Here is a 22,112-nt window from a genome sequence, read left to right as displayed (position 1 = left end):
AGCTTTTTGAAACAGTTCTCTTTACCCGTGATCACTGAGTGACGCCTGGGGCAGGGAGGCTGACCGAGACGGGGGAAAAGGTTCCCCCACCGTCCTCCCTCCCCTCACGCCACGTCGCCCAGTGGCATCGTGGAAAGAGGATTCTCCCATGCAAACCCCGGAGCCACAGGGAGAGCATCTCTGCGCCCCCTACCCCCGGGGCACGGACACGGCCACAGCACGGGGGGCGGAGGGGCCCTGGGGACACGAGACACTGGGGAGGGAGAGGGGACCCCGCCCACAGCTGACCCCCAGCACCCGCGTCCGGACGCGGCGGGGCGGGACTGAGTGGCACAGGGGGCGAGGCTTGTAGCAGCGAGTCCCCCCCCTCCTTTTGGACGAAGAAGGAAGACTTGGACCCCGCGACTGGGGAGGAGAAAGGGGAGAGGGCAGCCTCCCCTCGCATGCGGCCCTGGAGGGAAGCCCCGCCCCCTTCCCGCGGGGGAATGGGCACCCATCTCTCATCGGAAATTGATCAATAAATTACAAAGTAGAGACAAGGAAGGCGGAAGTTTGGGGCAGGATTTCATCCTGCCCTCTTCTTTCCCCCTCTCGGTCCAGTTCATGTGGTTTGGTCCAGGCCCAGTCCATTTGTGAGGCGGGAACGCGCACTCCCCGCTAGTCTGTACAGATGGTCCAGTCCATGGCGCGAGCTCCCCCGCCCGCTCTCCCCGGCGAGACCACACTCTGGGCAGGAGGGGGAACAGCCCAGCCTCTGGAAGATTCTTCCATCCGAATGAGGTCACCTGCATTGACGCGGGGTAGTACGTGGAGCAGTGAAGATCCATTGTGCCGCCCGCAACCCCCAAGATCTCCCAGTACAGCCCTCACCTGGAGGCCTGCACTAGCACGAATAGGTCCGGACCGAAACGCCGTCTGCCCGGGAACTCCCAGAAGTCTGGCCTGGAGGGAAAGCAAGCAGCTGTTTAGCCGGGAGCGCGCGCGCCCACGCGCGCGCGCCCAGTCCCCTCCAGGGTTTCTTTGATCCTCAACTCCTAGCGTCCTTCCTTGGATTTCCCTTTCCGAGATGACAACAACAGCATGACTCCATGCCGTTTTTTCCCTCCCTTACCCGCAGCCTTGGATTCATCCAAGGTGCCTAAGTGACACTGGGCGAGTTCATTTCCCACCCTGGAAAGGGGGTACGGGCTTAATCCATTCCACACCTGAAGGAGAGAGTTGGCATATGGGAGCAGCCCGTTTATCATGGGTTGGGGAGAAAGGATTAGGCCATTTCAAAACCCGGAGAGGGAGGCTTTTGGAATGTTTAGTTGATCCTTTTCCCACCCCAAGGAAGGGGAAAGGAGGAAGGGCTGCCGCTTTGGGGAGCCGCCCACCTTCCGGCTGCAGCTTGCGAAGAGGGAGCCCCGGCGAGCCCAGGGCCCCTGCTGCGGCCGAACGAAAGTTGGGGGGCAACATCTCAGCTGAGTCGGGGGTTACGCCTCGGAGGTCCTTCTCTCGGAACATCTTCCGCCAGGATGGGGAGCGGCTGAAGGACTTGGCGCTGTCCTAGGTACATGGGCCGGGCAGCCAGTGAGGGACTAGGGTCCTGTTCTGGTTCCGCCCCTTCCTTTGACTCCACCCCTCCCCGTATCTCGTCTCTCCTTTAATCCCGCCCCCATCCTGGCCCCGCCTCCAACCACGACTCGCGGCAAACTCAAGCTCCACCCCTTCAGCTCCGACACTTGGGGTACAGCGAGGAGCCGAGCCTCCAGAGCTGCTGCTGCGCCCACCTCGTCCAGCCGCCTGTCTGTGCCCAAGGAGATGAGGTTACTAAATTCCTTTTCCAGGAGCTGCCGGGCCTGGGGAGGAGAGGTGGGAGAGGGGTTGCAGTGTGCAGTCTGCGAGGTGGGGATGCCCAGTATCCCACACCACCCCCCCCACCACCCCTACCCCCGGGCCGAGCGGCAACTTACCTGTGCATTCTGCGTGGGGATCTGCAGGAGCAAGGCCAGGTCGGAGTAATCAAAGGTCTCGTCCAGGGCCAGCAGTGCCCCGTGCACCCCGCTTTCCGTGAGGTTTGTGGCGAATTCCTTCAGGCCCAGCCCAGACACCCAGCCCATGACCCGCTCATTGGACCACACCATCACGTCTGGAGACAGAAGGGCGCCTTAGCTGCAGGCCTGTCCAGTTTAGCCCATACTTCCACCCCCTTTTCCTCTTTCCTGGCTACGCCCCCTATGCTGGCTCCACCCCATCGTTTATGATAGCGCTCTTCTTCCCTGGACTTCCCTCCCCTCTCCTAATCACCCCTTCTCCAGCCCTGCTCCAGACCCCTCCATTTGGCTCCCAGCGGGACTCTTAGGCTCTTCACTCACCGCGGATCTGGGTCTGACTTTCTTCCCGCCTCCGCTCCAAGTCTTTCCGGTCATAGTTGAGCCTTTTCAGGCACATGATCCCATAATGCAGACTCACCCTGAGCAGCAGGGGAAGTGGAGTCACAGGTGAGCCTTCACAACCGCGTGACTGCTGCTCCTATCGGGCCCTCCCCATTCCTACCAGGCCCTCCCCATTGACTGTGCTCTTCTGGGAGAGGTCAGAGAGTTGTTCCACTGGGTCAGTTCTAGTGATTGCTGACCTTCCCCGGAGTTGGGGTAGATCAACAGGCAGTTCCTATTGGTTAACCTGGAAAGGGTGTGGAGTCAACTAGCCAAGCTGTCTCAGGATTTGGACTTTTCCTAGTGGACCATCTAATTGCTGGAAGGGGCACAGGAGTCAAGATTTCCTGAGAATCAAGCTAAAGGGCTAAAGAGGGTCCAAGGAATTCCCGTTACCAGTCCCATTGGCCAAAGACTCTCTAGGAGTGGGACTGTCCCATTGGCCAGGCAGCCCCCACCTGTGGAAGCTGTCCACCATCTTGAGTTGGCCCCGGAGCTCCTTCTTGTTAAGATGATCTAACATGCGGGCATCCACCAGCGACTCCATGAAGTAACTGCGGTATTGGGGGAGCCCCAGGCTGGGCAGCCAGTCGTTTCCCACCCACTCGTGGTTCATGTCGCCATATGCCAGGATCTGGGGCCATGGGCAGGTGGGGGAAGGGTCAGGCCCTCTGACCCCTTCCCATGTATGTATGAAAGGGAACAGTCCAACCCACCCAACCCAAGTTTGTTCTTTTTCCATCCCCTGGCCCAGACCATAGCCAATCTCTGCTCAGGACAGTGGACTAATGCAAACTTGTTTCCTACTCCTTCATAATGAAACAATAGACCCTTATCTACTCAAAGTGTGATTCCGGGGCCCACAGCATCACCATCACCTGGGAATCTGCTGGAATTGCAGAATCTCAGACCCCACCCCAGGCTGCTGAGTCAGAATCTGCATTTTCATAAGCTCCCCGGGGTGACTTGAACTGTACATTAACGTTTGAGAAGCTCTCATCTAGCATTGTCCCCACTCAGAACAGATCAGTCCAACATCACTACTCTCACAAGTGAGGACAATGGATTCTTCCAACCTCGCTCTCCTCACAACAAAGGTTAATGGATCCATCCCTCACTCCTGCACTGTCTGGAAAATACTAGTCTAATGTTGTATGTGGTCCAGGACAATATTCTGGATCAGCCCAAAGTCCTTCACTGCCTTTAACATAAGGAAACAATCCATACCTCCCCCTGCTTAGAAACAAAGACCCCATCCCACAGTTTTTCCACCTCAGGTGAGTTCACGCCTCCCCTTCCTGAGAACAGTGTATGTAGCTCCTCCTTCCTGACTTCTCATCCTGATGTGCTGCCCCCCTCCCCAAATGTTTTCTCCTTTGCCCAATATACTGGAACAGCGCCACTTCCCCCTGAATCAGACGGAAACCAGTCCTCAGCGTCTCCCTTTAGTTATAGCAACCGAACAGCTCCTGGAGTCCCAGCAACCCACGATAATGGGATGGCCCATGCACCACGCTAACAATGGAACCACCCGGCGTCTACACCGACCCCACCAAACCACAGTGAGACAGTCCAGAGCCGAGCTCCGCGCAGCGCCCTCCCCCCGCCCCCGCGATAATGATGGAATGCTCCAGCGAGGGTAGGGGCGGGGCTCGGAGAAGGAAGGGCGTCCATGCAGCGTGCATAGCCTGTTCATGCGCCCACGTCCCGCCCCGCGCCCCCTACCTGCTCCCAGCTGATCTCCTTGGTCTCCTGACCCGTTAGTGGGAAGAGGGGAGAGAAGGGGTGGGTTATGGGGCAGGCAGAGGACGGCTGGAGGGACGAACAGACAGACAGACAGCCAGACTCGCCCCACGGCCCACCGCAGGGAGAGTTAGTACCACCCCCAAGACCGCCAGCAGGGGGCACTCACGGGCTTAGTCGTGGCCGTAAGGGACTCCATCTCTTCATGTGTCATCCACACGTTTCCTGTGGACTGAAGGACCCGGGGGTATTATGGAGGGTGATAGAGGGCTTCTGGATAGGGGAGGGCTAGAGGGTCATGCTCCTAGAGGCCCAGGCCATGTCCATTTATACACATACTGCTTTCTGGCTCAGAAAGACCCGTCACTGCTTGGGCCAGGCAGTGACAGAGAAAAGGAATGATCATTATTGAACACCTGCTGTATACCAGAACATGGGCTTTGGGAGTTGAACAAATTCAGGTTTGAATTGAGGCCCTTCTGGGCATTTTGCCGTGTGGCCTTGTGTCAATGATGTCACCTCTCGGATCTCACACAGACTTACCGAGTGAGGATTCAGAGTGAGGTGGCAGATACAGCAACGGGGCAAATGTTTGAGGGGAGGGGGACGTGTATTCACATTTATTAAGCACCTGCTTCCAGCAATCCCACAAGTTAGGAATCATACATTGATTCGAGCATTTATGTAGCATCTCCTGAGTACGAGGCACAGTTGTAGGATCTGGGATACGCAAAGGGAAATTTGAGTATAAACTGAATAGTAGATGAAATTAACAATAATGTTAATCTCTTAGGTATGATAAGGGTGTGCTCGCTACGTTCTTATTTTTAGGGGATGCTTGCTGAAGTAATTTTTTGGACTAATTTATTATGATGTCCACAAATTATATTGAGGTGCTTCAGGCACAAAAAATCCCACACATAAACAGCAAGTATGGCAAAGAGTTAATAATTGCTGAATTAAGCGTGGTACATGTAATCTTCTGTATGGAAGGGAAGGATAAAATATTAGAAAGCAGTAAATGCTACAGGGAAAATTAGGTATTAATGTACTGGGGTGATGGATGGGTGACTAGTTTAGCTGTTGAGTTAGGGAGGCCTCTTGGAGGTGGTGACATTTGAGCTGAGACCTCAAGGATGGGAAGGAGCCAGTCTTGGGGAAAACGGGGAGGGGTGATCCAAGTAAAGGGAGCAGCAGGTGCTAAGGAGCCCAGTCGGGAAAGGAGGAAGGTGTGGGCTCCTCATCAAGGGACTTGAAGGGAACCATACGAATTTGGCTTTTTCTCCTGGTACAGTCCATCTGGCTGCAATGTGTAAGACAGATTGAGGAATCGGGGTACAGGGGAGCAGGGAGACCTGAGGAGAGACCCCCCAGATAATCCAGTTGACTTATGGGGAGTAAGTTTATGGGACTTAGCTGCAGTAAGCAGGCTAGGATTGGTTAGTCTGAGGATAAGAGGTGGGGCCTTGAGGCAGCCAGGGCTGAGATTGGCCGCTGGACACTCACCGTGCGGGAAGAGGCTGGAGCTGAGGGGGAGGTGAGTGAGACCATCTCCTGGATGGCAAGGCGCAGCTTGAGCCGGTGCAGCGGGTTGCTAATACCGATCTCGCGCTGGATCTCTGTGTCCGACAAGTTGGCCATGATGGCACCACTCTTGACATTGGCCCGGCAGGCGGCCACATACCACGCAGGCATGCCTACCCACAGCTGGACCAGGGAAGGGAGCGGGAGAGAGACAGCCAGAGGCAGAGGAGAGACAGAGACAATATCAGAGGAGAAACCAGAGAGATGGAGAGAGACAGAAAGAAAGAGAGAGACAAAGACAGAGAGATGGGGAAAGGCAAGGGGGGAGAAAGAGACATGGAAAGTTCACAGTAAGCAGAAACAGATAGGGCAAGTCAAAGAGTTATGAGAGTCATAGGGAATGTAGGGAGACGAAGAGAGTTGGAGAAGGGTAATGCCAGAGTCAAAAGGGAAAGAGAGGGGTAGGGAGAGAGATAGATGAGGAGAGACACGCAGAGATGAGAGACAGACATGGGGAGAGAAGGAGCAAAAGATATTGGGAGAGAGATATGGGAAGACCCAGAGACATGCAAAGAAATATGGGCAATGACAAAAACATGGAGATGGGGAAAGAGGCATAAAAATAGAGACAGAGAACCCCAGAGAGAGAGATGGGGAGACACAGAGAGACAACAGGAGACCAGAACCGGAGGGTATGGCCAGGGGGAGAAGGAGAAAGAGCAGGAAGATCAACAGGAAGCCTTACCCTTCTCAGGGCCTCACCCCCCACACACCCTCACATCTGGGTTAGGAGGATGGTGCTGGGTAGACCCAGGCAGCCTTAATAGTGGACTGTGACAGGGGTTGGGGATCAAGAGTCAGAGCATTGCTGGGCCCCAGTACCTCCAGCCAGGAGACCACGGTGGGGCCATCCCAGGCAGCAAAGGGCAGGCCCTGGCGGCAGGCCTCTTCCAGAAGTTCATGCCTGGGGAGAAGGAGCCAGGGCAGGAGCTCTCAGGGGTAGAGACACCCAGCCCTACTGGATGGCCCCCTTCACTACAAGCCCCTCCCACAGCACTTTTTATGAATGTAGAAAATGTGGCAGAAGGTTAAAAAAAATGCATGTGAACCTCTGTAAGTCCTCCCCCCTCTCCCCATCCCCACACTCACTTCCTCTTGTTCCTTCGGTCCTTGTCTCCTGGGCCTGTCAGCTTTGCTAGCCCCAGAGGGTCAGTGGCCAACATCTCATCTGAGGGTGTTCCAGCTAAAGGCGGGGAGGGGCAAAAATTGGGAGAATATCAAGGGGGAGGCAGAATCTTTCATGCTGGGGGTCGTGAGAAAGATGCTAGGAAAGCAGAGGCCCCTAGGGAGTAATAAATGAGGCAACAGAGAGGAAGTGATAAAGCCAGACAAGGGCCAATGTCACCTCCCATACAGTAAATTGGAGACACCCCTAAAATGGAGGATTCACTGGGCTGGCCTTGTCAAGGTGGCAGTGGTGTGCTGGTAAATGTTTAACTGGCTCCCTGGGGAGAGAGGAGATTCTCTGATTTGTAGCATTTGCCAATTTCCATGGTATAAATAATCCCACCATGTGAATTTCAAGCTTTCAATGTGATGTCAAGCAGTTCACAAAATTCCTGAAAATTTAACTATTAGCTCTCATGAAACCAGTACAAGCAGTCTCCAGCACACCAGATGTGCCTCTCTCTTTCTCTGTTAAAAAAAAAAAAGTAAATGAAATAAGAAATTGATTTATCCCACCAGTCACTCAGACAGACCTCAGAGGGCCCTTTCCTTGTTCCTCCTCCTCCCCATTTCCTCTGCCAAGTCCTATCTCTTTCACATTCTAAATGAATTACCAAATGAATGAAGACATGAATGAATGTCAAGTGAATATGTAAAGAAGAAAAAAGGAAGACAGGAAGAAAGGAAGGAAGGAAGGAAGGAAGGAAGGAAGGAAGGAACGGAGGGAGGAAGGGAGGAAGGAAGGGTTAGAATCAGGGTACTCACCCAGAGAAGAGCTGTCCCGGCCTGGTGGTCCCATTCGCCCCTTCTCCTTCTTGCCAAAGAGACGGCCTATGGATGACTTGATGCTCTTCTTCTTGGGGGCTTTGTGCAGGGAATCTGGGGTACCCTCACTGAGTGAGCAGGACAGAGTGAGAGCAGACCCCATCTGGGATGCCCCCTTCATCCCAACTCCTTGTCCATGCCCATTTCACCCTCCCAAGCAAGCCCATCCCTATCCCATCCTTTGTCTCTTCTGACCTTCCCCGTGGGGGGCCCCCATCTTCCAGGGATCCTGCCTGCAGTGCCAAGGCTTGGGTCATTCTCTCAAGTCGGGCAGAGCGGGGAGTGGGAGGTGGAGTGTCTCCTGGGATGGCCGGCCCCTCCCCTCGTGGAGCCCCAGATTCCTCCTTGGGGACATGATTCTGGGGACAGAGAGGTAGAGAGGCTGGATTGAGTTGGAGGAGTCATGTTGGGGGCTCTTCATTAGTTGGGATATCTACTAGTGGGTGTCCAAGATGCACCTGGTTTGGGGCACCATTTCTGAAGATAGCCTAGATCAAGTGGGGGTGAGCTGCAGAAACAAAGCCCCCATGCAGTCCCACTGGAGCTTGACAAGCCCATATTTATGGTATCTTAACTTATGGTGTCAGGAGTGGGATTTGCACAGCCTCAAGGGAAGTTAATAGGTTACAGGTTCTGGAAGCAGGGTAACTTGGGCTTAGGGCAATAAAATAGGGCTAATATCTCTTATGCCTTCCTCAAAGGTCAATTCTGAGGATCTAATGGTAGTTCTCAAATGTATGTTTAGTCACAGAAACATTAAAAAAAAAAAAAGAATCCTATACAAAAACTTAATGCATAAAATAGGTAAAAATTAACCAGATACAACTAAAGTACAAGTTAGGGTTCAAGAACCCAGTTTGCCCTTTGAATTGGAACTTTTAGGGAAAGGTAAGGTTGGTTTTGAAAACCACTGGTGTGAGAGGTTATTGTTGCTGTTTGTTGGGGAGCCATTTCTGACATCATACCCATCCCACTTCAGAACACTCACAGCTTTGTCGGTGCCCTCACGGGCAGGACTAGGAGGTGCCAGACGGGGTGTTGAGTGGCCGGAGCTGGGAGGGGATGGGCTGGCTAGGGTAGAAGTGGTGAGGGAGGGGGGTAGTGAGCAGCTACTGCGGTAGCGGCCCAGCGAGTCCAAGCCAGAGCCAGACACCCGGCTCTCCAGCTCTTCTGCCCTTTGTTCTGTGGTCTCCTTCTCCTCTTGGATTAGCCTGAGAAGGGAAAGGGGAAGATTGGGTGAGATGACTGATGCAGACAATGGGAGCGGGAGTCTGGAGATCCCAATGGGCCAGAAAGCTTGGTGAGGCAAAAAAGAATTCTGGGGAAGGCATGATGAGGTTAGAGGGCCTTGGTGGATTCACGACGGCTTCACAGGTTCAAGGGGAGTCAAGGGGTCATGATAGGCTCGGGAGTTCATGGAGGGATTTAGGGAGGATGATCAGGGTTGGTATCAGGGTGACCCTGATGATAACCAAGTGGTTCTGGAAAATCATAAAGGGATCACTATGGGCAAGAGGTCAAATTCCAAGGAGGATGGCAAGAAGCAATGTTGTAAGAAGATCAAGATGAGATCAGGGATTCTGAGGTCAACCTAGGATTTGGAAAAATCTTGGAGTCATTTGATACATGAGAGTTGATGCCTCAAGTCAGAACAAGTTTGAGTGGAAGGTAGTGGTCATGTTGGTGTATTTGCTGGGGCCCTTGGAGAGTGTGATTAGAGAATTGCTAAATAGGGCAGTTGCTGGGCAATCAGGGTGGAATTTATGTGATGGGGGATTCTTATAAACTGAGGATTCCTGTTATATTAGGTAGAAATTCTTCGTATAGAGAGTTGCGGTTCTTGATGTGTTAGGGTAAGATTCTTGTTGTTTTGGGATGAGGAGCTTGTGTTGTGTTGAAATTCTTGGGATACTGGGACTCTCTGGGTACTGGCTGTATGAAGTCATGAAATCAATGGTGTACTGGAGGATTCTTGATGTACTGGGTTGAGAATTTTTGTATTTGGGGGTACAGTCTTTGCTATATTGGGAAATTCTAAGTACTGACTGGGGGATATATATATATCACATATATCATATATATATATATCACATAGGAGACTTCTGGGTGTATCCTGGGGGATTCCTGCATATTGGAGGGAGTATCCAGTATCCCTCCAATCCCTGCCCAGTGTTGGGTTGGGAGAATTCCTTGAGGATGGTGGGAGTGGAGATGGGCTCTGGCCTTCAGATCAGGCTTCAGAGCTGTGGGATCTGCTCAGGCGGGGCGCGGAGCAGGACTGGGACAGCGCTCACTTGATCTCCTTGTTGATGGCTTCCAGCTGCTCCTGAAGCATGATGGCCAGTGTCTGCACGTCGGCCTGCCCACTGGGGGAGAGCAGCTCAGCCCCAAACATCCCCTCTGTCTCCTCCTCATCTGAACCATCCAGTTCCCCAGGAAATGGGGGTGGCATGGACCCCGCAGGGGCAGATCGCTCCCACTCCTGTCTCTGTGTGGAGACAGAGGGACACAGTGGGCAGGAGCCGAGGTAGGCCCTCGGTCTTCCTTCAACTCTGTTGACCTTGCCCACCCTCCATGACCCTGCCTATGGCCCCTGACACTGAGTGCCCTAACCATGGAATCCAGCCTCCACTTTCTTCCCTCTGTTTTCTCTCTTGATGGGTCCATTTTCTTGACCACACCCCTACCCATGACCCCACCGCCTCCCCTGATTTCACTGTTTCCTTTTACCTGGTCCACTTCCTTTCCTCACTTCACCTGTGTTAGAATTCCACACCCCGCCCGCCATCCACGAGACCCCATCCTTCTCCCCACCCGATCATTCCTCTAAGGTTCTCACCAGGCAGCAGGATTTTCACATGAAGAGACATCCAGGCAGTGGGGATGATGGAGTCGTGGGAGAAGGAGACAAGATAGCATGGGTCCAGGAGACCCTTCTTCTCAACCCAGCCCCCTTCCAGAACCCTGCATATTAGATCCCATTTCCCACTGTTGCCCTCCCAATCCCTGCCCAGTCCAGGCCCCAGAAGTGGCTGCTGACCTTGGAGGGCTCATCCTTAACCCCTGACCAGCGGCTCCTTTTGCCTGCCCGGCCACTGCCAGCCCCATAGGGATCCAGGTGGGCGCCAGAAGGTAATGTAGGTGCCTGGGAGTAACGGAGCTCCAGGGCACTGCCAGGGAGAGACCTGTGGGCATGGAGAGGGTTGTCAGAGACCAAGGGTCAGGAAAAGGAAACAGAGGTAAGGGGTCATGGGGAAGGGCCTGGGGTCAGGAGATTAGGAGAGGGATCTAAAGTCAAAGGTCAGGAAAAAGGATCTGGGGTCAGGTCGTGAAGTCAGGGATCAAAAATAAGAGGAATCAGGGCAAGTCTCAGGGAGACAGAGATTGGGGGTGAGGGAGACCAGAGGATCAGAAAGGATGAGCTTGGCCAAGGAGGTCCATGAGCAAAGGTGGGGCAGGAAAGTTATTGCCACCTGGAGTAGGAGGATGGTGGCCTCCCCCGCAGCTGGTCGATCTCCATCTGCATTCGCTCCATCTCCGCCAAGAGCTGCTCCTGTGGGAGGGTATTGGAGGTGTCAGGTCAGAATGTGCCCAAAGGAACAGCCCCTTCCAGCCAGGCTGATTCCAACCCCAGCAATGCCTGCTCCATTTCCCTGGTCCTCCCCTCAAGGCCCCTCCCTTCCACACTCTTCCCTCCAGGCCCCTCCCTACTTTGTTGAGGAGCAGCTCGTCCTGAAGCTTCTTCATGTTAGCAATTTCCTCACTCAGTGAGTTCTGTGGGGAACAGGGGTGCAGTGAGGGGGGGAAGCCTGAACTGGACATACTCTGGGGGCCTGAGATCCCAGGGGGAATGAGGAGGGCTTGAAGGGTGAGCTGGAGGTCATGAGGGTTGTGGGGCCAAAGATGCAGTGGGGAAGGGAAGTCCCTGGGAGCCCCAGAATTCTGCATCCTGTATAATCAGAGGATTCAGTTTGAGGATCCATCGGGTTAGAGGCTTGGAGAAAAGCCAAGAGCTCAGGGTATGAGTGCCCCAGAATTCAGTTCTTGGGGTATTTAGATTAGGTGAAAGAGTGGTCCCTGCAATAGAGCAGAGAAGTCTGTTGAATTCAGGATACCCAGGTTTGGGGAGATCTCAGATAATGGATCTGGGGAAAAGATCTGGGGCCCCGGGATTCGGACAAGAGGTAGTTCAAGATCCCGGGATATCAATCGGAGTCCTGGGTTGGGGCGCACCTTCTCCTCTAGCGCCCCCATGCGCTCCTTGAGATGAAGCTGTAACCGTTCATTGGACTCGCTCAGCAGTTTGTCCACTGTCTCAGACAGCCGCTTATTGTGGTCATCGTTCATTTTTTCCCGCTGCCGGGCCTGCCCAAAGGACAGGGGGTCAGGGGTACTGAAGCCCACCTGACCCAGACCGCCGCCCTTGCTCTAAGCTCCCACCCCCAGCCCAGCCCCTCATCTAAGTTCCTCCCACAGTCTCAAAGCCCCGCCCTCATTGCTGTTTTCCGTCCCCTCACCCGCTGCAGCTCCTGGTTCTTCTCCTCCAGCTGGGCCTCCAACTGTCGAAGCCGCTCCTCAAAATTCCCATGACGTTCCTCAGCCTAAGAAATGGAACCCACGATATCCGACTTTGCCCCACTAGGTTCCAGTCAGACTCCAATCCCACCTCCTCCAAGACTGGGTGCTAGGCCTGACCCCAGAGCTCCAGGCTCCTTCCCCACAGGACTCCATACCCTGCACTTGTGACTCAGGCCCTGCCCCCGTCTACTGGTGCTGTCCCTTTGTCAGTTCATATTTCAGGCCACGCATCCTTTCAGTCCAAACTAGAAAACGTACCCATGCCCAACCTCCAGATTCGGCCCCCATTCCAACTCCCATCCCTTCCCTAGACTCCAGGTCCCGCCTTTTTACCCCAAACCCAGACTGCAGATCAGCTTCAAGGCCCCGCCTCCTCCAGGCTCCGCCCCCTCCCAGAGACTCCAGGCATCCCTCACCTTATTGAGCGCCGCCACGCGCTGGGCCAGCTGCGCCTCTATCTCAGGCAAAGTCTCTGCCTTTTGCAGTGTCTGCTGCAGCTTCTGCTTGGCGTCGTCCAGCCACTCGGCCAGCTGACGGCTCTTCTCTTCACTCTAGGGGAGGACAGAGACGGGGGGAGGGAAGTAGCTTGGTCACGGGAGCCAAGACCTCAACCCCCATCGTCCCTCCACAGCTGTGCCCCCACCTGCCGGTACAGAGACTCCTTGCTGGCCAACTCGTTCTCCAGCTTGTCGTTGGCGTCGTGCAGAGACGTGGCCTCGCGCTGTGCACTCAAGTAGCGCTTTTCCAGTGTCGTAATCCGCTCTTCCATGTCCTCCCGCTGCGCCAGGGCCTGCAGAGGTGGCAAAGGGCGGCATGCACTACAGCTCCCAGAAGGCCTGGCGGTAGCCTAGGCTTAGAACCCCAAATCAGGCACCCCAGGGTATCCTGGGAATTGAAGTCCCCTGCCATACAGGCGTCAGAATGGCGGAACGACACCTGCCAAGAGTTCCCAGCAATAGCCAACCAACGTTAGGTTCCCTGCCACCTAAGAGTTAAGATGGTGTACTACACCTCTCATGAGCTTCTAGGTTAGTACTGCCTTAGATTCACCCCATATGGATGACTTAAGGCTCGTGGGATGGGAAGTCTCCACTTTTCTTGAACCACTTGCCTCAAAAATCCAGGCCTTAGATTTTTCAGCAACTTCTGGCGGAGGCTTAGAATCACAGAGCAAATGTCCTAGGGTCTCATGGGAAGCAAAGGTCCCTTCCATCTGGAAGGCAACATCTCCCAAGATCCCCCAGGGTAGCACAGGCTTAGAACCCCAGAGAAGGTGCTCCAGGGTCTCCTGGGAGATGGATTCCTGTTTGGGAGCTATTGCGGTGGTGGAGCACATTTCCCAACAGGCCCCAGAGCCATTCAGGCTTAAAATGTGAGGTGAAGGCCCTAGCGCTCACTAAATGATGAGAACTACAGTACTCACTCTTTTGTCTCATCCAGGGCCTTTGAGAATCCATGCCCTACATTTCCCAGCAGCCCCTGGGACATGGGAGTTAGGATCAAGGGGCCTAAACCAGGATGGGTTGAAATGCAGACAAAGGAATTCAATTTAGAGGCACAAGAGAATTTCTCAATGATAACATAACTATGATCACTTATGAATGCCTATCATGTATGTGCCACATGCCACCCTCTGACAAAGATCACAAGTCCCATTTTACAGGTGAGGAAACAGGCTCAGAGAGGAGAGAAGAATCTATAGTTTGTGGACTAAATGCAGCTTCCACCATTCATGAGCTCTGTGACTTTGGCCAAAGGGGCAGGGGAGGATGGGGGCAGAGGGGTACCGACAGCAGCCCACTAGGGGCCCTGGCCTCACCTCCTTGAGGTCGCGCTGGAGCTTGGCGTTAGCTTCCTCCGCCTTACCCAGCTCCCGGTGGGCGGTGCCCAGCTCCTCCTCCAGCTGGCTCATCTGGCGGCACAACACCGCCAGGCGCTCCCGCAGCTGGCACACCTCTGCACGCTGCCGCTCCAGGGCCTCCTCCAGCTCCGCTGTGCGCCGGTTAGAATCCCCGCCAGGACCCAGGCCATTGGCAAGGGTCTGGAGTGGAGACAGTGGGAAAGAAAGGGACAGAACACAGAAGGGGTAAACACAGAGGTATAGAGGGAATGCAAGGAGAAAGTTGATGGGGGTGGAGAGTGAATCACAGATCAGTAAGGGTCATGGAGGTCACAGAAGTTAATCAGGGACCTGAATCAAAGGTCAAAGGCCAGTAAGGTCTTAGGAGTTCAGATATTCTAAGGTCTGTGAGGATAATATCAAAATTAAAATGACCATCACAAAGTTAGAGGGCTGAGTGGAGGTCACAAGGATGGGGATCAATGAAGAGCAAGGGGAACAAAGGATTTTCACTTCTTACCTGTCCGTCCCCATCCTTGCCAGGCTCCTCCAGCCCTGACCGGCGTCTAGACAGCTGCTCTCGAAGGCTCAGAGTCTGGGAATGAAAAAGGGATATCAGGACAAAAGGAAAATTAGTTCTATTTCCCATTGGCACCAGCTCTCTAAGGAGAGGTCATAGACACTTCCAGTCCTGCTGGGGCCACCCCCACCCTACAGTCTACCCTTAGACCCTGTGCTCTCCTTATATCTCTCCTTACCTGCCTAACAGGAAGCGTGCCCAGCCTTACTCTTGCACTTAGCCTCCTGGTGGAGATGTCCTCTTCTATCCTGACTTTCCCCATCCAACCATTTCCTTCGGAGTGGGTTCTTTCTGTTATCCCCGGCCCATGGTTCTCACTTTAAACTCACTTTCAATGGGCAGTTCTCCTCTTGGCCCTGCCCAGTGAGTTCCTCCTTAGGGACCCCACTGGTTCTCTTCATAGTCCAACTCTATTGGCCTTTTGCTCTAGTTCTGCCTCCAACAGATTCTGGAACCCCAAATCAGCTCCACCTCATTGGGAACTCCTTAGACCCTCCCTCCCTCCCTTTCTTGGCCATGTCCCACCTCCTGGTTGCTCAGCTCCAACTCCTCCTCTAGCACTGCCACCCGCTCCAGTGCCATCCGCAGCCGCTCCCGGACCTGGGAATGGGGCAGAACAGGAATGAGATGGAGATCAAATCCAATCTAGGACAGCTGACAATGATGCAGAACACTCTTGGAAGGGCCTGATAGTGCAACGTTAGGATTCTTCTATCCATAATGGATGTGCAGCCCCAACCCGCTACCAAAGCTGCCCCACCCACTTGTAGCCCCCATCCTAGTTAATTTTTCCATTATCAACCAGTAAAGTCCCAGTCTGCATAGCCTGTCCCAGTCAATCACAGGCAACATTCTTCCCACTTAGGACATCCCCAACCAATCACAGCCAGACTCTCTCCAATTCAGGACAGCACCAACAACCCACGGGTTTCCATTCTTCACCCAGGCTCTTCCATTCTCATACCTTCTCATCCAGGGCCTTGTGGTGCTCGAAGAGGGACTTTAGAGCCTTGAGCACCTCCACCTCGGAAGAGACCCCGCCAGGGGACTGGGCTTGGCGTTTCACCACGGTCATGCGTAGTGACCTCTCGTGCCTGGACACCAGACACTCCAGGTGTTCCAAGAGAAGCTACAGAGATAGGGCACCAGGCCAAAGAAAAGAGGCAAGGGAAGAGAAGCAGGGTAGAAGAAAAAGGTGGTTCCGACAGGAGGGGCGGACACATGGAGAAAGAGGGGGAGCCAAGCAAAGGGGTAAAGAGCGAAACAGGTCAAGAAAACAGGGATATCAGAGGTACCGGTGGGGTCAAGGAAGGAGTAGAGTGGTATAGGAAAAGAGACCGTTATGGAGGAGAGAGGGAAGAGGACATGAAGGAAGGAGGAGACCAGAAGGGATCAACCAAGAAGTGGGGACAAGGAGGAGAAGACAAGAAGGTGAGATGCGGAAAAAAGATGGATCAGGCTGCATCACCTGAGGCCCCGCCCACCCCACTTAGGCCCCGACCCCAACACCCCTCACCCTCGTGTTGTTCCTCTCCGCTTTCAGCTCTGCAATCTCTTCCTCCCGCTCCAGCAGCTGCTCCCGACATAAATTCAGCTCCTTCGTCAGAGCCGCAAACTCCTGTCCAGATGTGAACAGGATAGGGACAATCAGATCAATCCTCCCCCTATCTCCCTCACTGCCCAGGACTGGGAGTTTGAAGGCCCCGCCCTCTCGACTAAACCCCGCCCCCTCTAGCAGCTCAGACCCCGCCCGTCATCGGCAAAGCCAGCCTCCCCGACTCCGCCCTTCCGCGCCAAGTCCCGCCCCTCCGAACGGCCTTCTTGTCGAGACCCCGCCTGCCGCAGGCCCCGCCCCGGCCCCGGCCCCGCCCAGACCTGGGGCAGCGCGATGCTGAGCTGGCGCTGCAGCGAGTCCTTCTCGTGGCCCAGCTCGCGCAGCCGCAGCTGCGCTGTAGCCAGCCCATCCTGCGCCTCGCGCAGCGTCTCCAGCAGGCGCTCGCGCTCCGTGAGCATCGTGACCATGAGGCGCTCCAGCTCGCCGCCCGTTTCGTCCGGGCCCAGCGCAGAGCCCCGCCGGCCATCCTCGCTGATGGTGGGCATCACCTCGCACATCATGGCGGCGGTGCTGGCCTGCAGGTGCGGGGAAGGGGCAGGGAACAGAGACCGGCCTTGTCAAGGGACAGGCAGAGAAAATGCGGCACGACCACTGTGATATTACTTAGAGGAAACTGAAGCAGGTCCACCCTGGCATTGCGCAGACGAAACTAAGGCCTGTCCATTCTGATCATGGCACAGGATAAACTGAAACCCTTTGCTTTCAGGAAACTAGGCCTGGCTACCTGTGTGAGAGCATTTGGGGAAACCGAGGTCAGACTCCATCAGGCACTGGCAACAAATCTAGGCCCAGCCTAGTCCAAGAAACCGAAACCGGATGATCCAGGCATTGCCTGAGTGAATGTGGAAAAATTAGTCTCTACCTGTTTTGGCCCTGCTGAGAATCAACCCACTGCATGAATGAGAAAACTGAGCCCCAGCGGAGAACCATGACTACAGGAGGACACAGGACTGGGATTACGGAATTAGGTCACTGGCACGCGGTTACCTGCTCTCCAGCCCAACTCCTCCCTCCTTCCATTTCTCATCTGGACCTCAGTTCCAGAAGAATCTAAAGACCCACTCCACTTGCAGGGGGTGGAGGGAAGCGTGGTCGGATCAGGGCATTTTAGCCATCTCCTATGACCCAGGTGTCCAGGAGGATCCAGTTCCTCCTTCCTCGGGTCACAGAATTCTAGGTCCTGGAGTCCCCTTCTTCTCCCAGACTCAGGAGTCTGAGCCTCCAGCCCCCTCCTTCCCAATCCCAGGAGTCTCGAGACCACACTCCCTCCTCCCCCGGGGACATGAGTCTGGGCTTTCAACCTCTAACTGTAGACCTAGAAATCCCAGACTTCAGACCTCTCCTGTCCCAGAACCCAGGAGTCCAGGACTCCAGGACCCAGGAGTCTGCATACACGAGCTGTGGACAGAGATGAAGTGAGGTGCCCTGAGCCGCTCCCTTGCACACATCAAGTCAGACAGGTCCAGCTGGCCCAGCCGAAAGCAGGAGGGGCTTTCACGCTGTTCCCTCCTTTCCGTCTCTCCCTTCTGGCAGCAGCATAACCGGTTCTGAGAGTAGATAATTCCCAGCCCCACCCAATGTGTGGACTGTGTCCAGAGCCTGGGACTGGAGCCTTGGACTCCTGTGAGGAGAGGAGGGGACTGAGGGCCCCAGGACCTGGGAGAGGAGGCAGCTGTGTCCCTTGGGTCTTTGAACAGGTGCATTTGGGAATCTAGATACCTGAATCCTAACACTCAGAGGCCAGATTCAGGAAAATGTTTAGAAGAGAGCAGGCCAGCTGTAGTTCCCACAACAACATTGTATCTAAAACCCAGAACCTACTCAGGAGATGCAACACAGGCTCTTTTGGGAGGCTGCTCTAGAACTTCAAATTCACTGAGAAGGAAACAAAACACAACAAGGCAGGGCAAAAATCTAGAAAGCCACTGGCATGTAGACACAGTACAGAGTGGAAAAAGGACATACGCTTCCACATTTACAATGTGCTTGGGGTAAAAGCTGCACATAGGGCATATTCTAGAACCCAGGTCTGGAACATTGAACCAGCCAAGAACAATCAATAACTTAAAGAGCATCTGGGTGACCCCAGAATTATATTTAAGAACATACCTAATGAAATGCTCAATGAGCCAAGTCAGGAGACAATCTAGAACTCAGAACCTACTACGGATGAAAATATAACACAGAATATAGCAAAGGTTGCATCCTTGGTTTAATCATGTGTCTAGATAATGTTAGAACTCAGAATGCAGAAGATGTTCTCTAGAATTCAAAACATGCCTTGGAGGCGAAGAAAAACCTAGAAAGTATCAAGGAGTTTGCCTGGAACTCAGACATGCCTGGGGGAAGATGCAGAAAGATGCATGCTGGGAATTGAAAATTTACTGTTATAAGGACTGAGCTGGCAAAAGCGAGGTGGGGTATTCTGGAAATGAGGACATTTCTAGGCTGAAGACTCCAGAAGAGCAGAGAGCTTAGAGCATGCTTAGAATGCTCAAATGGCAGATGGAGGAGGAAGCACACAGTCCACCAGGAGACAAGTTCTGAACTAACATCACCCTAAGGAAAAGATGGGCAGAGAAAGTGGGAATGGATGGGCCTAGGGTCTAGACCTGAGGAAGGGAGTTGTAAGGTAGAGCACTTCAATGGGAATCTTCTAGATTTAAGACTGTAGAACGGAATGGAACCTAAAGTGGGAAAGTGTATTCTAGAACTGATAGCACAATTTGGAGAAAGACTACAGCACATATTTGGAAGATACACATTCTAGAACTTAGAATGCCTCTGGGAAGAGAATGGAGTCTAGAACAATGCCGAGGATGTGGCTGGAACCTAGAACACACCTAAAACGAAAATTTAGCAGAGAATAAACAAGGACTGGTACTAAAACTTGGGAACATATCTGAGAAGATGGTAGGATTTGAATTTGGCTTGGTGGGGGATTATCTAGATATTTGAATTCATTTGGGGAAAGACATGCCTAGAATTTACCATCTAACCTAGAACTTCAAACATGCCTTGGGTGAGGACAGAACCGAGATGTTGACTGAGAGTGTTTCAGGATCTAGAAAGAATCCAGAATGTGGAGCATTGCAAGGACAATGTTTAACCAGAAATGTGGAAGACAGTGGGTAGATTCTAGGTCATCGAATGAGCCTAGGTCACAGAATACATTTTGAGGAAGGCATGTATGTTTGGCTCAAGCCTGAGAGAGTGTACTCAGAGGATGGGACATCACGATATGGGCCTCAGAAGGCAATGAGGTGCTGGAAAGATCTCAAGAAGCCGGGTCTGAGGGGAGAGAATAGAGTCCCAGGGAGCCCAGCAGCTGAGATGAAATAGGGATGAAACGGGTTTGTCAAGGCCACCAGAAATGTCAAGTTGATGGAGGGATTGTGAGGCCGTGGCGACCTGGGTTCCTAAGATTAAGAGCTGAGGAACTAGATACGTGGGTGGGGGGAGGGCAGAACTGGGGGCCTGGACTCCTGAATCCTTGTGGAGGTAAAGGACAGGGGGTTGGGAAGGAGAGCTGGGGCATATGGCCTCGGTAAAGGATGGTGGCCAGTACAGAAGCTGAGATCTGAACGCCTGGGTGCCTGAGGGGATTCAGGACTGGGGACAAGGTATTTAGGTCTCCAGGGGGAAGGGCGGGCAGATGCCAAAGAATTGCATTAAGAATTGCATCCTGAGTCCCTGAAAGGGAGAGAGTCATGGCGCCTGAATCCCTAACGGGGCAGATGCTGGGGTCCTAGGAAGCTGGGTATATTTGTCTGAGGGGCACAGGGGCTGTTGAACTCTAAAGGGGGCAAAGGCTGGGAATCTGGATACCCTGATGCCAAGGTCCCTAAGGTGGACGGGGCAGGAACATTCAGAAGCCCTGACTCCTCAGGAAGGTGCTGGGGTCCCGGAAACCTGGGGTGCTGAGGAGGAGGCTGAGAGCCTGGCCAGCGGGACCCTGAGGCCCAGGCACTCAGGTCGGCGAGGGCCCGGGTATCCCCGGGTCAAAGGCGCTGCGGGGGGGATCCCCGCGCCGCCGGCGCCCCCTCTCCTGTGGCGGCAGCAGGAGGTGGGGGAAGCGAGGCTGCCGAGTACTCTGACCATGGACAGCTCCAGAGCCGGCCTGTGTCCAGGGCGGCCGCGGAGCCGGCCTGGACTGAGGGACGCGGCCGGCTGCTCAAGCCAGAGGGCTGAAGATGGGCAGACGGGGTGCGCGAATGGGGGACTATGCGGACGCGACGGGGGACGGCTAGCCCTCGCCGAGGGAGTGTGACACAGCCGCGGCGGGTGTCTGGAGCTCCCGGGACTGGGCTGAGGAGGAGGATCTAGGTCCAGAGGGGTTCCCAGGGTTGAATTGAAATCCAGGCTCCTGGGCCCTGGAAGAAGCGCAAGGAGGCAGTACGCCTGGGATTCTAGGGTTCGGCTGGGGACTCTGAGAGCCGGGATGGGCACGCCTGACTCTCTGGGGTTGGGCTGTGAAATCTGGGCTCTGAGGTCCCCCGGTATGAAGAAGGGAACCTAGGATCTCGGAGATGTGGGGAAAACTCGGCGAGGGGTCCCCGGGGTGGGCGCTGCCAGGCAGGCCGGGCCGGGCTCTTACCTGCCTGGTCCGCGGCGGCTGCGGGCGGAGCTGGGCTGCAGGAGGGACGTGGGGTGGGGTGGGGGGACCGGGCGGGGCCCCTGGCGGCGGCCGGGGCCCGGATCTGTAGCTCCGGAGCCCTGTCTCCGCCGCTCGCGCGGGCTCCGCGTCTCTTGCTCCGGCTTGGGCGCTGGGGACCCCCTCCCCTTCACGGTCTCACAGCCCTCTACCCCCTAAAACAGCCCCCTACCCCTGTCACCGTTCAGCCTTCCCCCACGAGGCCGCAGCCGCCAGATCCAGGGGTGCCCACCAGCGCCCCCAAATCCCACCTTCCCCCCCAAAAAAATTTCCTCCTCCCTCCCCCCCACAGCTCCCCGGCCGTCGTGGCCCCTTTAAAAGGAGACTGACAGACGGCTCTTAGTGGCCAATGGGAGGCAGCGTCGGTGCCGGCCGGCGGTAAACCCCGCCTCCGCACGGGCCGGGAGGGGTAGCGCGGGCGGAGAGCGGGAGGAGGGGCTTAAGACGTGTCGGCCAATAGGCGAGCAGCGTGAGGCGGCTGGGGCGGGAGGCGGAGCCCGGCAGGGGGATGATGTCACCTGGAGCTAGGGCCGCGCGGCGTGGAACGCGAGTCGCGACCCCGGATGCCGGCGGTGGCGCGCGCCGGCCTTCGCGTCGCCGGAGACAGGAGGGCTGGGCGGGCGGCGAGGTGGGAGTAAACGTTGTATTTTAAGGTGGGGCGACTCCCGGAGGCGCGCGCTTGGGTTGCAAGGTGAGGTGAATGCCGGGTCGACGAGTGCACCTTATTCTGCACACCCTGCGCCGGCCTCGAGAACTGCACGCGGCACCCCCACCCCCGCCTCCCACGTAGACGATAGTACAGCCTGCCAGGCTCCCCCGGCGGACAAGGCTCATGGTTCGCTCCGCCCCGCCCACACAGAGGAGGCCCAGTGGCTCACGCAGCGTTTCAGGACTCGTCAGTGGACCAACTACAGAAGAAGGGGCTTGGCCTCCACCCTCAGACTCTCTTAAGGGTAGGGGGCGTTGTCTTCAGTTCTGACCTCGCACTCAGACCCAGACTAGGTCAGAGCCTTGGACTTATCCCTAGGAAGCCGCCAGCCTCCGCCTTCAGACCTGGGGGAAAGTCTCTACCTATGTTCTCATTCTGAAAGGGCTTCTTCAGGGCCTGG

At 55.0% G+C, this 22,112-nt stretch overlaps 1 protein-coding gene across 5 annotated transcripts; it reads right to left on the bottom strand.

Moving 5' to 3' along the window:
• Positions 1-3: 3 nt before the first annotated feature.
• On the bottom strand, positions 4-21,254 carry PPFIA3 (PTPRF interacting protein alpha 3). 5 transcript variants are annotated; one of them, XM_033128170.1, is made up of 30 exons: positions 20,947-21,254; positions 16,610-16,864; positions 16,251-16,352; positions 15,699-15,863; positions 15,260-15,334; positions 14,675-14,749; positions 14,134-14,355; positions 12,958-13,104; positions 12,731-12,865; positions 12,254-12,337; positions 11,970-12,101; positions 11,448-11,510; positions 11,210-11,289; positions 10,777-10,921; positions 10,031-10,218; positions 8,725-8,947; positions 7,932-8,095; positions 7,677-7,804; positions 6,834-6,927; positions 6,567-6,648; positions 5,667-5,867; positions 4,330-4,392; positions 4,143-4,169; positions 2,876-3,051; positions 2,358-2,455; positions 1,956-2,131; positions 1,773-1,841; positions 1,377-1,548; positions 871-942; positions 4-785 (listed from the first exon to the last, which is right to left on the bottom strand). In XM_033128170.1, exons 2-29 carry the CDS (start codon positions 16,847-16,849, stop codon positions 884-886), a joined length of 3,585 nt encoding a protein of 1,194 aa, XP_032984061.1. In that variant the 5' UTR covers positions 16,850-16,864; positions 20,947-21,254; the 3' UTR covers positions 4-785; positions 871-883. The 5 variants fall into 5 exon arrangements, with proteins under 5 accessions (XP_032984061.1, XP_032984059.1, XP_032984057.1 ...); XM_033128168.1 differs by lacking the exon at positions 20,947-21,254 and having other exon boundaries at positions 16,610-16,882; XM_033128166.1 differs by lacking the exons at positions 1,377-1,548; positions 20,947-21,254 and having other exon boundaries at positions 16,610-16,882.
• Positions 21,255-22,112: the final 858 nt, after the last annotated feature.

Source organism: Rhinolophus ferrumequinum, chromosome 15 (assembly GCF_004115265.2).
Source record: "Rhinolophus ferrumequinum isolate MPI-CBG mRhiFer1 chromosome 15, mRhiFer1_v1.p, whole genome shotgun sequence".
Taxonomy (NCBI): Eukaryota; Metazoa; Chordata; class Mammalia; order Chiroptera; family Rhinolophidae; genus Rhinolophus; species Rhinolophus ferrumequinum.
This window is presented reverse-complemented; position numbering and strand designations above follow the sequence as displayed.